This window comes from Convolutriloba macropyga, chromosome 10 (genome assembly GCF_964194025.1).
Source record: "Convolutriloba macropyga chromosome 10, txConMacr16.3, whole genome shotgun sequence".
Taxonomy (NCBI): domain Eukaryota; kingdom Metazoa; phylum Xenacoelomorpha; order Acoela; family Convolutidae; genus Convolutriloba; species Convolutriloba macropyga.
In genome coordinates, this window is record NC_134477.1 from 12,647,010 (window position 1) to 12,669,267 (window position 22,258).

Consider the following 22,258-nt stretch of genomic DNA (forward strand, 5'->3'; position numbering starts at 1 on the left):
CGTTCAAATAGCGGGCATCTAAAATTGGGCTTAATGGGTTTATCCCGTTTCTATTTCTGACTTCAATTTTTATACTGACTCTGTTCATTTTGAATTGCTTTGCTTAGCAACTGATGTTCAAATTCACTTTTAGCAGAATGAGAGAAGAGAGAAACTAGCCTAGAGAAGTCAAAAAGATTTCACGCAAAATGTCGAAAAAGCGGCAAAATGGTAAAGCGAAAAAAAGTTTGACGAAGTAAAAAAAAATACGAGCGCAATAATAGCAGGCTGAGAAAATGAGGGCGGCTATTAATAAGCGAAAAAACTGGGCCAATTGGACGAAAAAACAGCTGAAAATGGTTATCTATATGAGGCAGTCGTTCGTTGAACACTTTTCAAAGTCGAAAAGTCATTCACTGATTTAAGTGCATGATAAAAAAAAAACATTTCGCTCAGAATTAATTAGTTCACACGGCTATTTTACTATTTCGCTTTTATGTCAAAACGCCGTCTGAAAGAATAGTACTTCCGGTAAAAAAAAACTTAAGAAAACCATTACTCTTCCTCGAGCCGAAAGACAGCGCCCCAATACAATTCAAATTCTTTGAATTGTAAGAAGGAGAGCGCCTAAAAAATAGCCTCTGAGAGGCTGACGGCGGCTATAAATAATTTTATAGTATTTTGAAAACGAAACTTTTGTTTTTATCAGTGATATTTTTTTATCGTACCTTTCATTCTTTATTTGGAATGTTGCGATGAACTTGTGCCTTCGACCTAGTGTTGTGACAACTTTCAAAATTCCTGGATTTTATTTCAGGACTGGCGCCGCCATCTTTCCTTCTAAACTGCGCATCAACTCTTCACTGTAGTCATTTATCGCACTACTTATTCAGTACAGTATTCTAGGCTATATTTACACATGTAAGTGATTGATAAATCAGCTAACTTGACTCTTCAGTAAGTCAGGTGTCCGATAACAGCTAATATTAGATCGGAAATGAAATTGGTCACTAAAATCAAGCATGCTTGTAAATTACGCTCATAAATCTACAGCTTTACAACCCTTGTTATCAATGATTACCTGCCTCGTCTTAATCCATAAATAACCCGATATGTACAAAACCAGCAGTCTAATATACACTAAATGTACCTTGAGTGTGAGCATGGTTCCTCCCGTGACACAGCCAGCCGCCAGTTTACTCAGGAAGACGAAGAATCCGTAGAAAATGCTCTCATTCCTCTGTCCAAACTCAACTGTGTACGCGTCAATCACATCCGGTAACAATACCTAAACAAACACTTGATCTCTTTGATTCTTCACTTTATGCTCAACTCCAATACATTGTGTTTTCCATTTTGCCAAATCGAGTAATAAAGTTGTTTTTACAACACCCACAAGTAAACAATAACCCGGCATTTATATATCCAATGACCTCTGTTTGTTTAACGAATTGTTTCGAGCGCCCTTAGTGGGAGAGGAACTATATGCGGAACTGGTTTTTTTGCTCAGCCAATCGATTAATCGTAATGAGTTGTGAGTGGTATCATTAGACAGCCCGTAAAGAGTAAAATATAATTAAAGAATTTTTTTGATTTTCGTTTTTTCGAGGCAGTTAACAAAGTTTAAAATTTTGTGAAGATTCAAATGATATCCGTTGTTTATGTTCATGTTTGCCTGAATTGTTGCTCACTTTTTCATCAATTTTGCTAAAAATTGTTAAATTTGCTAACAATAAACAGTTTTTTGGTTATGCCTAAACATAAGGAGGGCATATGAATTGTTTGAAACAAGAATTTTCGCTCAAATTTTTGCTGAAGTTTTTAAAATTCAGCCTCTCATCATCAAAAATGGAACCAATCATACTTTCTTAGCCACTTCTTTGTTCAAATTTGCAGGAAAATTCAAGACCAAAAAACTGCTGACACCAACTTGAGTGAACTCAACAAAAATATATTTTTACGTCAAAGAGTCTGCTGGAATAAACATTTCGCCCTTTCTTTGCTACCTTAAAACAATCATTACCCGAAATGAAACATTTATTTGTTATATTGAAATTTACGTCGTCAAATTCTCTAAGTCCGCAAATTTAAGAACAACTACTTGTTATTAATGAAAAAAGAGCAATATCGAGGATAGTTTTCGTCTCATCGCTTTTAAAAAAAACTCCTATTTACGTAGAAATGAGGCCAAATCATCTTAAATTGTTTTCAGAGAAAATCTCACTGATTTCTCCGGCTTGGAAAAGTGTTTTCGCAAACTTAAATTGGATTCTTGTGCTTTGTCCAAGTTTGATGCTCCGTCTCAGTCTCATGACATAATATTACTAATTAAAGACTTATAATAAGTCGACTTCTTTAAATGGTGCAAACAACCATATACAAAATGCTTTCAGCTGATACCTAATGGCTCTGATGACATAGATTATATTTCCGAACTTAGGCACATGTATCTTAATTCAGTCAACTGGTCACTTAGTCTCAGTAAAGACAGGTTCCAACTTCTGTTCTTTCCAAAGAATGAAAATTCAACCTTTCTAGCAGTCATATTTTTTAATTAAAGGCTTCTTGGCCACGAGTTTTCAACAAGACTTCGTAATTTTTGGACATTCGCCCAAATTTAAAGTTGTTTTTTGTTGCCATGTCAGATCACAAAAATAGCAGTCCCCTAATAACAGCAAAGTTATTAGAGAAAAACGTATGGCTTTAACGGCTTCAAAGCCGATTTCATGGAAAATAGATTTGAATTTTTAATGTCTGCCAGTATTCGTCATTTTTTTCCTAGTGGTAGCACATATTCTGGATAAATAAGGATCTCAGAGGCTTCCTCTGGGGGATATAATTAAACGTAATTATTGCAGTTGATAGTTAATGGTTTTAGTGACCTTGAAATTGATTTGAAAACTTCAAAAGACTGTAAACTCTGACCTTTTTTGCTATTCTCTTTGACATCTAACTTAGTCTTATTGATGACAGGTCCAATCATTTTTTGGTGAAGGAAACAATAATCTCTGTATTGTTATGTTGCAATTGGTTATAATGGCCTTTGAAAAAAGAATTAAATTTAAACAACTTAAGTTTAAACGACTTTTTGAACTCTGCCCTTTTCGCTCTTTTTGACAATATGTCACTTGTTCTCATTAACAACATGTCCAATCATTAATAACATTTACAATTTCCACTAAATTATTTATTGTTTGTATGTTGCAATTGATGGTTTCATGCCTTTAACACTGTAATTATATACGATATACGATTTTTTGAGTTTTAATTTGATCAAAGAAACTGGTTCTTTTTGCCGATCCCCCCCCCCCGCATATTCCGTCTGAAATTAGGGCCGATTAAAGTTCAAACGTGACACTAGTAAACACTTATACTCCTTTCAGTTGATAGCTTCTGGTGTTAATGGCGACGAAACTGTTCTCATAACGTTAAATGTGGAAATTTGAGTTCTACCTGTGGTCTTAAGATTGTGGTCTTAAGATTTAGTCTCAACAAATTGTGGTCTTAAGATTTAGATTAAACAAATCAGAGGTGCAACTGTCTTCCTAACAAGTTACAAGTTAATCTATATTGCTTTCTACAAAATTTTGCTTGTTGCAACTTTCCAAAAGGTTTGGTTTTAAAAAAAAAACAAAGATCTTTTCAATTTTTCTTACTCTTTTCAACTTGTAGCACGGACACAGTAAACCGAGGTTGCATCTTCTTTCCGGATAAATAAATTTAATCCTTGGAGCCTATTTCTTGAATTCACTTGAAGGATTCATGAAAAATTGGGCGATTTCTGCATATCTATTTCGCGGATTCTTTATTGATTTCTTTTCACATTGCTACATTAATGACCGTTCTCAATGGCTTCGAGGATTGGTGTAGGAAATATAACGTGCTTATTCTTAGTCAAGAGTTAAATGTTTCTACGGCTTCGACACCTTGAATTTTTGGACTTATTTGTCGCTTTTTGTGTAGTCGAATGACAATTCTGGATAACGACACGACCCAATAGCTTAATATGGTGGTATAGAAGAACCTATTTTGCAATTCCAATTGATATCTGATTTATTCAGATAAAGCCTAATTGTACCTCCGGATCCTAAGAGAGTTTTCTTGAAATAACATTTTTGCGGTCTTCCACTAATTTAAACCGACACTTAAAAAATGTAGTTTATTTTTAATTTATTAAGATTGTATATTGCCAAAAACGCTATTACGCATTTTTTTTATTGGAAAAAATCAATATTTTAAACAGCCACGCAGCGATAGCCAGGTCAGTTTAGGTCTCAACGTTGATTTTTTTTAATGAAAAAGGATTCTGATTGTATTTTGCGTCTGTCATTTTTTCAATTTTTTCAATAATTTTTTCAATTTTATCATCCAAATTAATATAAAGTCCTTTGTCATTTAAATGTTAAATTGATAAAAGGTTCCTTTATGATCCAATAATGTCCAGTGAAACAATATTGTGTTCTATGCGTAAAGCTCGTGGTTTTAATGGCCCCGACAAATTGTTTCCGGATATTTATACTTAATTTTTGTGTTCTGGCGGCATGTCATGTTATTTCTGTAGTCTTGTGGTTGAGTATAATTAATTAGGGTTCTGATTCAATGACGAAGAAGCTTATAAAGAAATTCGAACGCAGTTGGTTTTTGGTAACTCAATAAGTATCCAAAATTCATCACTTATTTTTCATGACTTTTTGGTCAAATTAGCTATTTTGTTAACATTTGGGACCTTTTTATTGAAATGGAAATGCAGCAAAAGGAGATCACTTGCTTTTAGATGTGGCATTTTATAGTTCAAATTTAATCGGATTGTAATGGGCCTTTTATATTTTGAAATACTTCTGCCCTTTTTGGTTTTTATTATGTTAGTTACAGGCCAGAATGATTTCAAATCGAGCCTGAATTAAGGACGCGTCAAATTTACGTGCAAAGGGAGGCCACTCAACATAGATAAAAATTTCCGCTCGAAGAATATTATTTTTTGGATTCAACAGCATTTGCATAAAATTGTTCCGGAAATTTTGAGTTCTGCCCGTATTCGTTGCTAAATTGTAGTCTTAAGATTTAGTCTCCAGAAATCAGAGGTGCAACTGGCTTCCTAAGAAGTTAAAAATTAATCTATCTTGCTTTCTACAAAGTTTTTGGTTGTTACAACTTTTCAAAAGGTTTGGTTTAAAAAAGAAAGATCTTTTCAATTTCGCCATTTTTCATACTCTTTTCAACTTGTAGCACGGTCACAGTAAACAGAGGTTGCATCTTCTTTCCGGATAAATAAACTTAATCCTTGGAGCCTATTTTTTGAATTATTGGTTTTAAGGCTCTGAAACTTGGAGTAGTCATGAAAAATTGGGCGATTTCTGCATATGTCTATTTCGCAGATTCTTTATTGATTTCTTGTCACATTGCTACATTAATCACTGTTCCCAATGACTTTGAAGATTGGTGTAAGAAATATAACGTGTTCATTCTTAGTCAAGATCTCAATGTTTTTAACGGCTTCGACACCTTGAATTTTTGGACGTATTTGTTGCTTTTTGTGTAGTCGAATGACATATTCTAGAAAACGACACGACCCAATAGCTTCATATGTTGGTATAGAAGAACCTATTTTGTAATTCCAATTGATATCTGATTTATTCAGATAAAGTCTAATTGTACCTCCGGATCCTAAGAAAGTTTATTTGAAATAACATTTTTGCGGTCTTCAACTAATTTAAACCGACACTTATAAAAATGTAGTTTATTTTTGATATATTAAGATTGTATATTGCCAAAAACGCTATTACGCATTTTTTGTTTGGAAAAAAATCAATATTTCAAACAGCCACGCAGCGATAGCCAGGCCAGTTTAGGTCTCAACGTTGATTTTTTTTAATGAAAAAGGATTCTGATTGTATTTTGCGTCTGTCATTTTTGAAATAAATTTTTTCAATTTTATCATCCAAATTAATATAAAGTCCTTTGTAATTTAAATGTTAAATTGATAAAAAAGGTCCCTTTATGATCCAATAATGTCCAGTGAAACAATATTGTGTTCTATGCGTAAAGCTCGTGGTTTTAGTGGCCCCGACAAATTGTTTCCGGATATTTTCACTTAATTTTTGTGTTCTGGCGGCATGTCATGTTATTTTTGTAGTCTTGTGATTGAGTATAATTAATTAGGGTTCCGATTCGATGTCGAAGAAGCTAATAAAGAAATTCGAATGCAGTTGGTTTTTGGTATCTCAATAAGTATCCAAAATTCATCACTTATTTTTCATGACTTTTTGGTCAAATTAGCTATTTTGTTAACATTTGGGACCTTTTTATTGAAATGGAAATGCAGCAAAAGGAGATCACTTGCTTTTAGATGTGGCATTTTATAGTTCAAATTTAATCGGATTGTAATGGGCCTTTTATATTTTGAAATACTTCTGCCCTTTTTGGTTTTTATTATGTTAGTTACAGGCCAGAATGATTTCAAATCGAGCCTGAATTAAGGACGCGTCAAATTTACGTGCAAAGGGAGGCCACTCAACATAGATAAAAATTTCCGCTCGAAGAATATTATTTTTTGGATTCAACAGCATTTGCATAAAATTGTTCCGGAAATTTTGAGTTCTGCCCGTATTCGTTGCTAAATTGTAGTCTTAAGATTTAGTCTCCAGAAATCAGAGGTGCAACTGGCTTCCTAAGAAGTTAAAAATTAATCTATCTTGCTTTCTACAAAGTTTTTGGTTGTTACAACTTTTCAAAAGGTTTGGTTTAAAAAAGAAAGATCTTTTCAATTTCGCCATTTTTCATACTCTTTTCAACTTGTAGCACGGTCACAGTAAACAGAGGTTGCATCTTCTTTCCGGATAAATAAACTTAATCCTTGGAGCCTATTTTTTGAATTATTGGTTTTAAGGCTCTGAAACTTGGAGTAGTCATGAAAAATTGGGCGATTTCTGCATATGTCTATTTCGCAGATTCTTTATTGATTTCTTGTCACATTGCTACATTAATCACTGTTCCCAATGACTTTGAAGATTGGTGTAAGAAATATAACGTGTTCATTCTTAGTCAAGATCTCAATGTTTTTAACGGCTTCGACACCTTGAATTTTTGGACGTATTTGTTGCTTTTTGTGTAGTCGAATGACATATTCTAGAAAACGACACGACCCAATAGCTTCATATGTTGGTATAGAAGAACCTATTTTGTAATTCCAATTGATATCTGATTTATTCAGATAAAGTCTAATTGTACCTCCGGATCCTAAGAAAGTTTATTTGAAATAACATTTTTGCGGTCTTCAACTAATTTAAACCGACACTTATAAAAATGTAGTTTATTTTTGATATATTAAGATTGTATATTGCCAAAAACGCTATTACGCATTTTTTGTTTGGAAAAAAATCAATATTTCAAACAGCCACGCAGCGATAGCCAGGCCAGTTTAGGTCTCAACGTTGATTTTTTTTAATGAAAAAGGATTCTGATTGTATTTTGCGTCTGTCATTTTTGAAATAAATTTTTTCAATTTTATCATCCAAATTAATATAAAGTCCTTTGTAATTTAAATGTTAAATTGATAAAAAAGGTCCCTTTATGATCCAATAATGTCCAGTGAAACAATATTGTGTTCTATGCGTAAAGCTCGTGGTTTTAGTGGCCCCGACAAATTGTTTCCGGATATTTTCACTTAATTTTTGTGTTCTGGCGGCATGTCATGTTATTTTTGTAGTCTTGTGATTGAGTATAATTAATTAGGGTTCCGATTCGATGTCGAAGAAGCTAATAAAGAAATTCGAATGCAGTTGGTTTTTGGTATCTCAAAATGTATCCAAAACTCATCATTTAATTTTGATGACTTTTTGGTCAAATTAGCTATTTCGGTAACATTTGGGACCTTTTTATTGAAATGGAAATGCAGCAAAAGGAGACCACTTGCTTAAGATGTGGAATTTTATAGTTCAAATTTAATCGGATTGTAATGGACACTTTATATTTTGAAATACTTTTGCCTTTTTTGTTTTTTATGTTAAATACAGGCCAGAATGATTTCAAATCGAGCCTGAATGAAGGATTTTTACGCGTTAAATTTACGTGTAGAGGTAGGCCAATGAACATAGATAAAAATTTCAGCTCTAAGGATATGTATTTTTGGATTCAACAGCGTTTGCATGAAATTGTTCCGGAAATTCTGAGTTCTGCCTGTATCCAGTGTTAAGGTGTAGTCTTTTGACTCAGTATCATTAATGACTTGCAAAATTGGCTTCCTAAGAAGCAGTAATTTAAACTTTACCATTTTTTGAAATGTTGAAAGATTACGGTTGTAACGGCTCATGCTTTGAAAAAAATGGTTTCAAAAGGTCATTTGAGACTTACCAATTTCAATCCTAATTCTGCGTAGTCTCAGCAAAAGAGATCGTGAATCTTTTTCACGGGAATCGAAATGTAGATTCGATCATTGGATCGTTGATACAAGTTTTCGTAAATTTTGTTTATTTTTTGACATTATCGAGTTTTTGAGGTGATAGTTTGATGTCCTGTACGATCATCACATTAATGGCAACTCGCCTATCACATTCAGGGCGCTGCAATAAGGCGCAATTGATTAAATGCTATATTTTTATTGAATAGATTTTGATCTTACAGGCTTCGACACTGTTTTCTCGCAATATTTAATTGACCTGTGAATTTTTCTTGTATTGGTTCGTTTTCTAGTAGTACATTCTAATTAATGAAAGATCTCAATAGTTTTGTCTGCATGTATAAACGAATCCAAAGAATGATTTCAGTTGATATAGCTAACTGCTTTCATGAATTTAATTATTTTCAAAAGCGTAAACGTATTTTATAAATTTTGCCATTTTTTATCCACTTGTTAATTATTCTCGGTAAGGACAGGTCCCATATCTTTTCCGGTGAAATACAAGTTATTTGGTTCAGTTAAGTTTTATCTGATGCTAATTTGGTTTTTTTTCTAAAAAATAGATATATATTGAGTTCTGGTCGTACGTAAAGCTTGTTGCTTGTCTTGTCTCTTACTCTCCTGAATGGCAGGGTGGTTAGAGCTTGAAGTGATTTCTTAAATGGATACACGAATTATTTTCGAACAATAAGTGATTTTTTGAAGTTTTCTATCTCTTCCTCATTTGGTGGACAATTAAGTCATAAACCTGGTTGGGCGTGTCGGATTATTATGTGCGAAAGCACATTACTGAGCCTCCATGTTGGTTCTAAGTTTGCATGCACGCGCACTGAAAGATAAACGCTCCGCCAGTAGCGTATCGCGTTTTAATAACTAATCTCTAGCGATCTCAAATTATTTCGCATACACCAAACTTTGATACGCGCTTTAGCTTATTCCCGGTACCGCACTTCAATTATTTTCGGAGAAAAAGAATTCTAAAATGTATGAGCGATAGAATTCATGATTTCAATGACATCAGCTTTGCTGAAAGGGTACTTAAACTTCTATTTATTTTGCATAATTGCACCAAAAAGGAGACTTGGACAAAGTTGCCTCGGAAGTATCAGAAATTCTCCACAATCAGCACCGAAAGCACATGAACTTCTAAGCTAAATAACCAAATTCTTCTTATTTGTGTGGATATTCTAAAACTCTAATAAAATATTCAAGCCTTGGTATGTTTTCTAATGCTACCTCTCTCATACGCTCTCACATTTTTCTGGGGCACCTACAATTTGATCTCCCCAAAACCGACTGAGAGAAAAGAGCGTCGCGCTTATTGTAAAACATGGACTACAACGAAGGCAAAAAGCATGATTATCTCCAGAATTTTATGTCCACTTAGTACAAATTGTCAATAAATAGCATAACACAGTCTATTTCTAATCATGGCACCGTTCTGCCGTATACGACTTTAAAAGATTAACAGCTTTCATCAATATTTATCTATTTTGAAGCTTTTAAATCTAATTGAAAACCAACATTCGTCCTTTAAGCCGGAATCAAGCTGCATTAAGCAAACGGCGGCAGGCCTTGCAACGAAAACAAACATGTTTCTCTATCAACAGTTAAGTTGACAGCAGTTCACACGATTTGGTCTAAAAAGGCTATAATAAAATCTAGATTTTGAGAGTGAAAAGAGCTCTTAGAAGCGAGTGTATTCAACGTGCGTGCACACTTCAGTAGTGACATAAGCACATCTGTTAGCCAAATTCTACCAAGCGTGTGAACAAATTTCAGTCACGTTGAACCTCGCCTAAATGGTACAGTACAGTTAGACTTCACTGAACTGTAATGGTGAGAAAATAAGACGCAAGCAGCTTTTAACGGAATACACAAAAGAATTTGAGGTTATTGTATACCAACAATTGACTGGTACCAGAGTTGATATGTCTCTTAGTATACACGCTTAAGATGCTGAGCAACTTAGATTAGTTCTACGATTTTGCTATTCCAAAAAGCACAAAAGATCAGTCTAAGACTATTGTGAAAATATTTGAACTAATAAACGACCGCAAAGGCTGAAGTCTATATTCAAAATTAATTTTTTACTGTTAATACGACGTACTAATCCAAAAAAGTATTCCCTACAAAGGAAATAAAAATTATCTAAATATGACACTAAAATCCACAAACTAATAACTAAAAAAAAGCCAACGGATGGCTAATATAGCCACTACTAACTATTAAATATGATGGTAAAGCGCGTCTCAAAATGCATTTATGCTAGATTTCAAGATTAAGGAGCCCTAAAACATGCTACAACAGGAGCGCAGTTGACCATTGCGCTCAAATGCGACTGATATTTAGAAGTAAAATTAAAGCGGAAAATTAGACAATACGACCAAAACTACTCGCTCAAAACTTAGTTTCATAGCAATTTTATGGATAATGGTAATAGAAAAATACTTCAAACTTGAGATTAGCAGTCCTCCATCTTACCAAGTGCGCTATAACCACAAAAAACCAGAATCGCTTTTATCAAATCAACAAACATATTTCAGATTAAGGGCATTTGAGATCACACAAAAATCAAAAAGTACAGCGTAAAAAACTTAGTTGAAAGCTAAGTGTTCTCGAATAGCGCAGCATCTGTAAAGCTAAAACTTTCAGAAAAACACACGTTTATAATAAATACTTCAAAATTCATTCGGGAGCAATGAAAAAAACACGTAGTACCCATGACAGTAAATCCTCCCTCTGGGCTAGCATACTTTCAAGCCCTCATAGCCTCGAGGCAACTGCACCTGACTAACAGTCTTTTGTTCCAGTTTCGGTTCTCACCCATGTACTTCGCGCCTTTAGGTCATCGACCTCTCTCGATATGTTCGCTTAACCATGCCTCTTAATGCGGCTCTTAAACATGCGCTTCGAGAGGCCTCTTAATCACGCAATTTTTTCCCCAGTTTAGAGCTCACGCGTTTACTATATAGGATTACTTAACTTCGGCCACAATGTTTTATCGATAGGTCTCCATTTTTAAGATGTGTTTAATTAAGAACTTCAGTTATTTGTGTCAGGATTTAATCTAGTGTCAGGTTTCTAGTCAGGTTTCTAGTCGCACGTTACGACAGCGATAAGTCAGTGAACTTCCTTGACTAGAAAAAAGGAAGAATAAGAAACCAGGAAAATGCTCTCGTCGGACGAACTTCCCAAGACCAAGTTTTGGGGCTGGAATTATATAGTTATCTGCTTCAGTCGGGGGAAAGGTGTCATCTATAGGATGGGGTAATCCATTCACTAAGAGGCTTCAAATGATGCCAATACAGGTTATTGTAGACCACTATTAAGATCTAAAGTTTTAAAATGAAAACAATTTTGACGCACTTTGCATTCAACTTATTGAAGTAAACTACCACCTATTTAGTTCTCAGCTGCTTCAAACAATATTGAAGAGCAATCGAGATCACGCATGACGCAAGAATTTAATGACGAAAAAGTCACTAGTGAAGTCAAAATGATAAGGCGAAAAGGGTTAAACAATTACTACACTTACAATCAGCAGGTTTAAGTTGATACAAGTAAAAATATTTACATTACTGTTTCACAACTTTGAAGCTAAAGGTTAAAGTTCTAAGTTTTCTGCAAAGTAAATATAAATTTGACATTAAATTATATTTTGATCGCAATTTAACTTTCCGCATTTCAGAGGAAATATTCTCCTTACGGACGCTTTTTTGATGTAGGGAACAATTACTTGATCTCAGTTCAGCTTTCATCAAGATTAACAACATTCTATTTGCAACATTCTATCTGCAAGTTAGACTTTTCTTTGCAACATTCTATCTGCAAGTTATTCCGTTCCACCATGTTTGCTAATTCGAAGATTTCAAAAAGTATATCAGGAGCACTTGCGAGCGATATGTTCAGTCAGTGACAAACTACGGGCAAGACGAAGCAAAAAATTAAAAGCATCAAACAGCCTGTAGATTGCCCGAGTAGCTGCGGAATAGACTTGCGTGCCTTATAATACAGATAGAAACAGATACAAAGTTGAAAAATTATCCACACCACTCAAAAAGCTATGTAGAAACATTCAGCGATACATAAATTAATAAGGCTTGATAAAATTCACTCCGCAGAAACTTTTTTATCAGAGACTTTTATTACACGTTTGAATTCCTTCGAGCTTAAGACTATTTCAATTTAAAATTAAGTTTTAAAGGGCAAAAGTAATTTCATTGATTGAGGTAATTTACGTATGATCAAAATTTAATCACGCAAATTACCTTCCGCTAAGAGTGAGAAATGACATCACGCGCGCAAATGCCATTAATGAGAAGAAAAAGTAATTCCAAAAAATAGACTTTTTCAGCTTTGCTGTGTCAACAAATGTAAAACGAAAAAAGAGCGCTCTAAAAACTTCCCTTCAAATTCTAAGAACCGCCCTTCACACAATGAGTAAACCGTTTCTGTGAATCACATACTTGGAAACTAAAGAGCTGAAAGACTCTAATAGAATTTTAGAAACTGAAGATTATAATAGAATGCCCTCGAGGTCAAAATTAAGACCTAGAATGGACTTTGGATGGATTGGGAAAACCATTCAGAAAAAAAATACCTGGCAGATTGCCGGAAAATAGCCGCCGTTGATTCCAATAAGCATGATTGGGATAGAAAGAACAGAAGAAATTGAACATAGCCGGCAGATTGCCGGAATAGCTGCGAAAGAATAGACCTGCGTGCCAAATAAGAGATAGAAACAGAAACACATCTAAATTGAAAAACAATCGACGCCGCTCAAAAAACTAGGCTAAAAAACATTCAGCGATAAATTCACACAGCTTGTTATAATTCATTCCACAGAAGCCTCTTATTAGGGACCTTTACTGCACATATGAGTCCCTTTGACCTTAAACAAATTCAATTAAAACTTATGTTATAAAGTGCAAAAGTCATTTTATTGAGTGAGGTAAGTCACGTATGATCAAAATCTAATCACGCAAATAACCTAAAAACTTTTGCTAAGGCGAGTGAGAAATGACGTCACGCGCGCAAATGCCGTTAGTGAGAGGAAGAAGTCATTCAAAAATTTCGACTCTTTCAGCTTTGCGCTGTGAGAACAAATGTAAAACGAAAAAAGAACGTCAGACGACGAAACAAAAAACAAGAGCACCGCAATATAGCTACGCTCAGCTTACAGCTTCGCAGCTATAAAAAGAGTTTTGTACAAAATCATTTTTTAAGTCCAATTTAATTTGATGGCATTTCGTAGTTGAACACACTTCTGTTTCGTAGAAAGAAGCTACAGGGGCTACTATCAGTACCAATAAGCTTTAGAGATGGTAACTAAGACTTATAGGAACGACATTCAAATAGCGGGCATACAAAATTGGGCTTTATGGGTTTATCCCGTTTCTATTTCTGACTTCAACTTTTTATACCGACTCTGTTCATTTTGAATTGCTTTGCTGAGCAACTGATGTCCAAAGTCACTTTTAGCAGAATGAAAGAAGAGAGAAACTAGCCTAGAGAAGTCAAAAAGATTTCACACAAAAAGTTGAAAAAGCGGCAAAATGAGGTAAAGCGAAACATTTTTTTGTTCGACGAAGTAAAAAAACAAAGCAGGACAAGTCCTGAAACACAATTCAAAGAATTGAATGAAAAATTTAGAAGTACTCTGCCTGCAGATCAATAGATCAATGCCAGCCAAAACAAACAAAATCACCTCAAAAAAAATTGAGAAACTAGAACAATCAAACAAACTAAACAAAAATATACTCATTACTAAACTCTTCAAGCTTACCCCTTAGGCAAAATTTCATCTCTTTAAATATACCAATCTCAAAAATATGTTCAAGATCACTTTTTGTTTTTGAAATCGGTCCAGTATTATATCTGCATGACCTGAAAAAATTGGACCTTGAAGATCGATTAACTCAAAAATGACCGAAAAATATAAAATGAAATCAATTGCAAAATTTAATACAATTTTCCTGAAAATTGTGATATTAATATCTTCAGAATCTTCTTCTGTGTCTATAGAGACTATCCATTAACTCAATTCCAAGCATTAAAAAATTCATTGGCTCAAAGATCGATAGGCAATAAATTTCAGAAAAAATCTCTCATTTCAAAAAATAGAAATTTGTTCTATTAAAAAGTTCAATTGCCCCCTAGCAGCTATCTAACAACATACTATCACACCCTGGATGAGGTTAGCTGGCTACTACGGCAAGAATAACTCAATATAAGGCAAATGTTTTTAAAAAAAACTTGAAAAAAAATTGCGACTTTATAAAAAAATTTCTAAAATTCGAAAAGCTAAATTGTTGATAACAAATCCATCTAAGCCAACAACCATGCAATAACTTGTTATCAGACCGTGGATTAAACTTTCGGGCACTTGAGAATGGAAAAATATCAAAAATTGACATAAATTTTAGGAAATTTTGAAAAAATTTCAAATTTTATATTAAAAAAATGCCAAATTTCGAGACATTTAAATGTTGAAAACCAATCCATCGCTACTACAAACCATGCAGTGCTATTGTCAAAGCACAAAGGACATTTCCTGGCCCCTGAAGCAGGAAAAACTCAAAAAATGACAAAAATTAAAAAAAATTGAAAAAAATTGCAAAAATTAGTATCAGTTTGCATGTTTGTACTAGTAGTACCAAAACACATGGCTCATAAAATGGTCATGACAAGTTATTTTGTCTCGGAAAAGGCCTTCATCATTTTTCAAAAACTTCAATGTAAGACTAAAACAAAAAATTTTTTTAAAAAAATCACAAAAAAACACGAAAAATTGCAACATTTTGAGCCCAAAAACTCCTAAAAAAGACCTTTTAACCTTTAACTAAGGCGATCCAAGCAGCTGCACCACTCTAAGCACTTGAAGGACTACTGAAGCTCACTTTGGGCCTCTAATGAAACTTAATGCCGGCTGGGCTTTACCTGTTTATCCCGTTTTGAAAGATCAAAGTCATTGAAAAATGTGTGAACACATCTTAAAACACAGCGTCACAAAACAATTCAAATTCTTTGAATTGTAAAAAACATAGCAGGACAAGTCCTGATGTACAATTCAAAGAATTTTTATTGACTCAACAAAAAATCCAGACCTAGAACGAACTATGAGTGAATTGGAAAAACCATTTCTGAAAAAAAAAACATCAAAAAAGTAAAAAAAACAAAATCAATGTCGAAATGCCGCATGTGCGCAAAAAACCACTAGCTAGAAATGGAAATTTGGTTCAAACAAAAAACTAGGCATAGAATGAACTATGAATGGATTGGAAAAACGCTTTAGAAAAAAACCGATCCAGAAAACGAAAAAACAGTAAAAATCAGAGTGAAGTTGCCGCATGTGAACAAAAAACCACTACCGAGAAAGCGAATTTTTGTTCAAATACCGTTTTCTCACTCTACTTTAAATTTCGAGCGAAAAAATTTTACGCCGCAAAACCACTCACTTTTTCGCTCCACTTCCTGTTTCAGCGTGACCAAAATCACTACTCCAATTTGACTTCAAAAATCATGAAAATGTGTGAACATATCTTAAAAAAAAGACAGCGCCCCAATACAATTCAAATTATTTGAATTGTCAAAAACCAGGAACACGACATTATAGCTACACTCGCAGTTATAAAAATAGCTTGTTTTGGTTCACGAAAATAAGGTTCACAAAAAATGAAAACTATCACTGCAATGCAATAAATGTATATTAAAAAATATAAGAATGTTAGAATTTTTAAAGGGAAGCCTCCATGCTATTTTTAAAATTCTATAGAGGATACCAACCCATGGTATGTAGAATCCACATGCACAGCCTGGGCCAGTGATGACAGCAAATGCGATCAGATAGGGAGTGGTGATGTCTTTGGTGATGACACTCAACATGGAGAAGGCAGGCACTGTCACTGCCACTGCACAGAATGACACTTTCCTCTTCCCGTACTTGCCTAATAACAGCACACGCTAATAACGAATACTTGTTCTGGTTTCAAATGCAGATTTCAGTCAACCGTTTTCACTTAAAGGCAACCGTTAACAACTTCTCTGGCGATAACTGAGAATCGCTGTGAATGGCTTCGCTTCAATATCTGATGATAATTTGTTTACAATCTTTAGTTTCCAGTCAATAAAAACACTGCCGGCAATTGAGCGTGCGTAAATTAAGAGAAAACTCATTTACCCAAAATCTACCCTCTTAAAACTGCGACCAGAACGCTTGTGGTTGAAAAGACTTCATTCAGGCAAACCGACCGATCTCTTGCCGTGGATAAAGTGAAAAACACCATAAACCATAACAATAATTTCAATCTCCACACACACACACACACAATATATACGGTAATAATTTTCGCCGATTATTAATGAACAATAACGGTGTGCATGTTTTCATTACACACAATATTATTTTGACCCCATTAGCTTCAACATTGATAAAATAAACGCGGCTCCATATTAGTTTATCAGTTTCATATTTTAACTCTCAAAAAACTTTCACAGGTTTCAAGTTAAGAACGAGATAAGATACGATTACGAACCGATGAGTAGTTTCCACAGAGGTATGGAGAGGGCTCCACTCACCACAAGGGCTAACATGGCAACAGTGAAAATCTGCTCTTTATCTATGACATATTTGAAGTACAACAGAAGACACCCCTGTGTGATGTTGACTGCCACATATCCAGCTGAAACGAAATCAGCTGAGAAATTTCCAGTTAAAAAGAAATGCACTATCAAAATTTCACCAGGGCCATTTTTTTCAGACTCTTGTTGCACTAACAACAGTTGCATAGGTTAGCGACGAAATGACTTGTTAGCTACCTGAAATATTATTGCTAGTGACAAACAAACCGATTAATGTCAGACGAATTACTTTCGAACGATACCCTGAGGCTCGACTCAATTTAATCCTGCTTCAACGTGCTAAAATTACTAGCGGGGGCGAGGGACGTAAAGCCTGGTTAGATGTCATTAGAGCTTATGACCAATAATAAGATTTAACGGGAAACAAATCCAATTGCGGCGAAGCGCACTTTTGATGAGTTTCTTACTAGAAAACTGTTTTAATTATCGGCTTAAAATCTGAATGAGAAAGTCACATCGCTCAAACGAACAAAAAATTCTAACATAACCGACTAACGTCGGGCGAATTGCTCTCAAACGACCGGCGAGCGGTTGGCTTCGTCAGTAGCTAGCCACGGTTTAGTGAGGCTAGCTTTAGCTTGATTCGACTCTGCAACTTTTAGTTTTCTAGCCATGTTAGTAAAAAAATCAAATAAAAAACTGATATTTTAAAAATTTGCAAAATAATTCGAAATTTAAAAGAAAAGCTTCCAGATTTCGCAGTGAAAATGTTCAAAACTAATTTTTGTCTCTGGAGTTATGTCAAGTAACCATCTGCAAGACTTGAAAAGCTTCGTTGGCCAGTATTGATCGTTAATTTTGAAAACAATCGCAACTTTAACAAAATCTTGCTACAATTCAAGATACTAAAATCATCAAAACCATTTCATTGTCTCAAGAGACTATCCAGTATCTCTATTTCAAGCTTTAAATAGTTGCACTGGCTCATAAAGATCCATAAACTAGGAACATAATTTTCCGAAAATTTGAAAAATTAAATTTTATCAAAAAATTGCTAAGGCTGGAGACAAACAAGTACGCAAGCAAGAACAACAAGCAAGCAAAGCTAAACAATAAATGCTAATTTAAGAGAACAAATTTCACCGTTAAGAGAAATATCAAAACGGGCAAAACAGAACAAATGAGTGACAACTTCGGACAAAAAGTAGTGTCAAACGATAAGAAGCTCAGATATGAATCGAAATCAATAGAGTTAGATATGGATTGAAACCGTTAAAAAAGGTTCAGTTGTGCCCCGTTAGCCAATTATGCCAACAATCCTAATAATTAATGAGACCATAACAAAAAACTATAAAACAGTAAAACTCAAAACTTCATTAATAATTTACAACACAGCCGGCAGATTGCCGTAATAGCTGCGAAATAGACTTGCGTGCCGTATAGAGATAGAAGCAGATACAGATCTAAGTTTAAAAATCGACGGCGCTCAAAAAGTTATATAAAAAACATTCAGCGATAAAATAAGCCAGCTGGTTAAAATTGATTACGCGGAAGCCTTTTTATTAGGACGTTTATTGCACATATGAGTTCCTTTGACCTTAATTTAATTAAATTAAACTTAATTTATAAAACGCAAAAGCCATTTTATTGAGTGAGTATGCTCAAAATCTTGATAGAGAGAGTGAGAAATGACGCCACGCGCACACAAGCCGTTAGTGAGATGAAGAAGTCATTCAAAAATTTCGACTTTTTCAGCTTTGCGCTGTGAGAACAAATGTAAAACGAAAAAAGAGCGTCAGACGACGAAACAAAAAACAGCACCGCAATATAACTTCGCTGATCTTACAGCTTCGCAGCTATAAAAAACAAACAATTTCTAAGCCATAAAAACAATTAGCTGCTCTTTGATGAGTTCAAGAAGTATGCAGCATTGGAACACGTACGTCATCTTTTGAAGTTCAGGTAGATGAAGTTTAAAAAAATGAAAACAAGTGAAGTTAACGCAGAAATTTGTCAATCGAAAGCACAACTGTGGAATATAAACCGACTAACGGCGAACAATTTGCTCTCGAACGACACGGGGACAATTTATTTAGAGGGGCTGAACATAGATAAATTTTTATGGGTGAAAAATTCTGATCAAGGATGGGTTCGAACCCCCGATCTCCGGCGTGATAGACAGAAACATTAACCACCGGCTATCAGCGCCTTGTGTATCTTACAATCGCTCATGTTTTAGCAACAGATTTAATTTCTAGCTGAAAGCAACTTAGGTTTCGGAAAACGTCACCCGAGAAGTGATATCGAAACCAAAACGTGAAGCGAAATTTTTACATGAAAACGCTATACATTTTTACAATAACTACTCCAAACTTCGCTTGAGAGCAATCAATCATTAAAACGCCCACTCAACAAAGTGAAAGCAATAATAGTATCAAAAACCTGAACAAAAACTGCAAGTTGACAAAAAAATTTCAAATTTCCCAATTTTTCCCAAAGTTCTCAACAGAAAAATCTGGTTGATACCATCAAACATGAACAACTAAAAATTGATACATAAATAATGCTTTCAGCAGTAGGCGTCTATTCAATCTTCAATCGAACGCAATGAAACAAAACCTTAAAACCACAAAATGGCTGAAAATCCTCCAAATTAGTACAGAACTCAGACTAAAAACAATCAAAATTCAGAAGACTATCAATAGAAATTTAATAAAGTTTCTATAGCATATTTAAACCTCTTCAACGAAAAAAATAGTCAACGCCAAAAAAAGAAGTGAAGAAACCGCAGCTGAACAAAAAATTCCACTCGCTTAGCAAACATTTTTTTAGATCAAATTCTCGCTGTATTGCGAACAGGGGAATGAATAAAAAGTCACTCTCTTTTCGCTTCATTCTTCAATTTTATTCAACACTGAAACCACTTCATCAAATTGCTTCATGCATTTCATTTTCTGCTTTAAATTCACTCCAACAAAATGATTAGTAAAAACAGCCCACCAATACAATTCAAATTCTTTTGAGTTTAAAAACGAAGAGAAGGCCAATAATAACTTGCTATCGCAACTTATAATATATAACTAACAACAACAAGCGTTAGAATGTTACTTTAAAAGTGATATCTGTCCGAGAAAAATTTGCATCACAGACCAGCAGGCAACAGAATTGCTGAGAAATTTGCTTAAGTGCAATTAAGAACATACCTATAAAAGATTGGCCGTAATTGATAATCGGTACATTAATTTTTCTACTTTTATTGCTAAAACTTGTACTTATTCAATACAAACTTTCTTTGCTTTCCGATAGTTCCCCTCTCTTACTGTTTTGCAGTGAAATTTTGACAATTTCATTTCAGGTTAATGAACTAATAACTCATTCGAGGGCTGATTAACAGCCGGTTGTCAAATGAGACATCCTTTACCCTTATTTTTACATCCTTCTTTACACCACAACAACCTTAAGTAAAAATCTCACACTGATGTTTTCTTAAAATTTACCATTAATCAGATTTCGCGCAAACATGTTTTAATTGAACTTTAGGATATCTTGAAAACATTTTCATTCTTTAGAAGCAATCAAAGTACGTTTCAAATAGCAGAGCATGTGAAAATTGTATTTCTTTCATGCCTCAAACATTTGGCGCTATTTGTCACATGAATGCTTTCAATATCAGCCGTATCATAGTTCGCCCATTAATCATAACATGATTGTTTGAGGTTATAGTAGAATGTGGTTTATATTTAGTTGAGAACATTGGTGTGTTAGCGGCTATTTAATAATTGATAAGGAATTCAGGCTATCCAGCTACACTCATTAGATTCCATTTAGATAAACCTAGTTTTAAAATCAGGCAATTTTGGTTAAATCTGAAACGGTAGAAAAAAATTTGGAAAAATAAATGATCAAAAAACAATTCGAGCATGCGCAAAATATATTTGAAGAAAAGAAACCATCGCTGCATGTTAATTCTGAAAAAAATTATGGTCAAGCTTTAGATACCTACAGAGTCCAATTTACTGCTCATGTTTTTTGATGCAGAAAATTAAATAAGCAACCGCCAAAAATTCGCAGAATGACCAGTCTTACAGCAAGAGCTTATCAAATAAGTTGCCAAATCAAACATGATTAAAATAACTCGACAAACAACGACACGCGTTCAAAAAAACTTTGTTACATAAATGCATCATTGCCGAATTAAAGAGCTAGATCAATTAGATCAAAACCATCGAACAATTGAAACAAATATTGTTTACGTGTGTAACTTGCTGGAACAGTGAGTTTCAGTTATTGAACTTTTTTGCTTATTACGATGTCATTAAAAAAAACTGAAATTATATCATAGCGACCAAAAATACAGCTGGATGAGCCAGAACAGGTCGCTGATAAATTGTGTTAACGTATGCGCAGCAAATTGAACATTTTTTCAGCAAATTTAACATAGTATTCGGTGAATTTATTGTTAGAGTGTTGTGATATGTTTAGAAACAAATTTGACAGCGTTTTCTTATTTCCAAATGATGAAAATAACAAATTTCAAACAGAATTTGTCAAGTGCTAAGCTACCTCAGTGGATGAGGTTGATGACACCATTTTCGTTTGATGATTCAAATATGTTTCAAACAAAAAACCTCGATTGAGTGAAGAAATATTTTGGGTTACAGCAGAGCAACATCAAAATGAAAAGAGCTGACACTTTTCAACCGCTGAAAGTGCATAGTAGAAATAATGGCAGTGAAGATTAACATTTTAGGAATTGAGAGGGTATTTTTCTGATCTTAAGGGACAGCTGCGTAGTAGCCAGAGCAAACTAAGACGCAGATTAAGGTTGTAATTTTTGCAAAAATTGAAGCGAAACCCAAATAGGTGGGAAATTTAGAAAATTAGAAAGCTGCAGGAGGCATATTCATCATGGAAAAAAACTCAGTAATGAGTCCCGAAATTGAAAGAAAGCTTACTTGCCAATCTAAAATTGAACGATTTTCTGGGTTTCAATGAAGGGTGAGGTTTCAATTATCGCATTCTTCAACGGACAGCCGTCGAAAACTTCACAAAAGAGCTTGAAATGTTGCTTCTAGAGCTTCATTGTTAAAATTTGTCCAATAATGGTCGCTAACCGAGATAGGCAAAGGCCAGTAGCATGTATGGTCGGAAGGTCATGGCATTTTTGAAGCTGCTCCACATTCCCATCTTAGCATCTATGTGGATATCAGTGTTCTCCATCGACCCAAAGAAACAGTACAGGCCTAAACAAACATTCATGAAATTACTCAACTCGAGAAAATTATTAGTAAGATTTGGGCA

At 34.4% G+C, this 22,258-nt stretch overlaps 1 protein-coding gene across 1 annotated transcript in view; it reads right to left on the reverse strand.

Moving 5' to 3' along the window:
• Positions 1 to 22,258, reverse strand: part of LOC142348600 (sodium-dependent lysophosphatidylcholine symporter 1-A-like) — a 35,764-nt gene that overhangs the window by 9,852 nt on the left and 3,654 nt on the right. Inside the window, exons 4-7 of the mRNA XM_075399998.1 lie at positions 22,072 to 22,200; positions 16,912 to 17,058; positions 16,163 to 16,323; positions 1,130 to 1,267 (exon numbers count right to left, since the gene is read on the reverse strand). Of these exons, the coding sequence (XP_075256113.1) occupies positions 1,130 to 1,267; positions 16,163 to 16,323; positions 16,912 to 17,058; positions 22,072 to 22,200 (575 nt within the window). The remainder of the gene's footprint in view (positions 1 to 1,129; positions 1,268 to 16,162; positions 16,324 to 16,911; positions 17,059 to 22,071; positions 22,201 to 22,258) is intronic.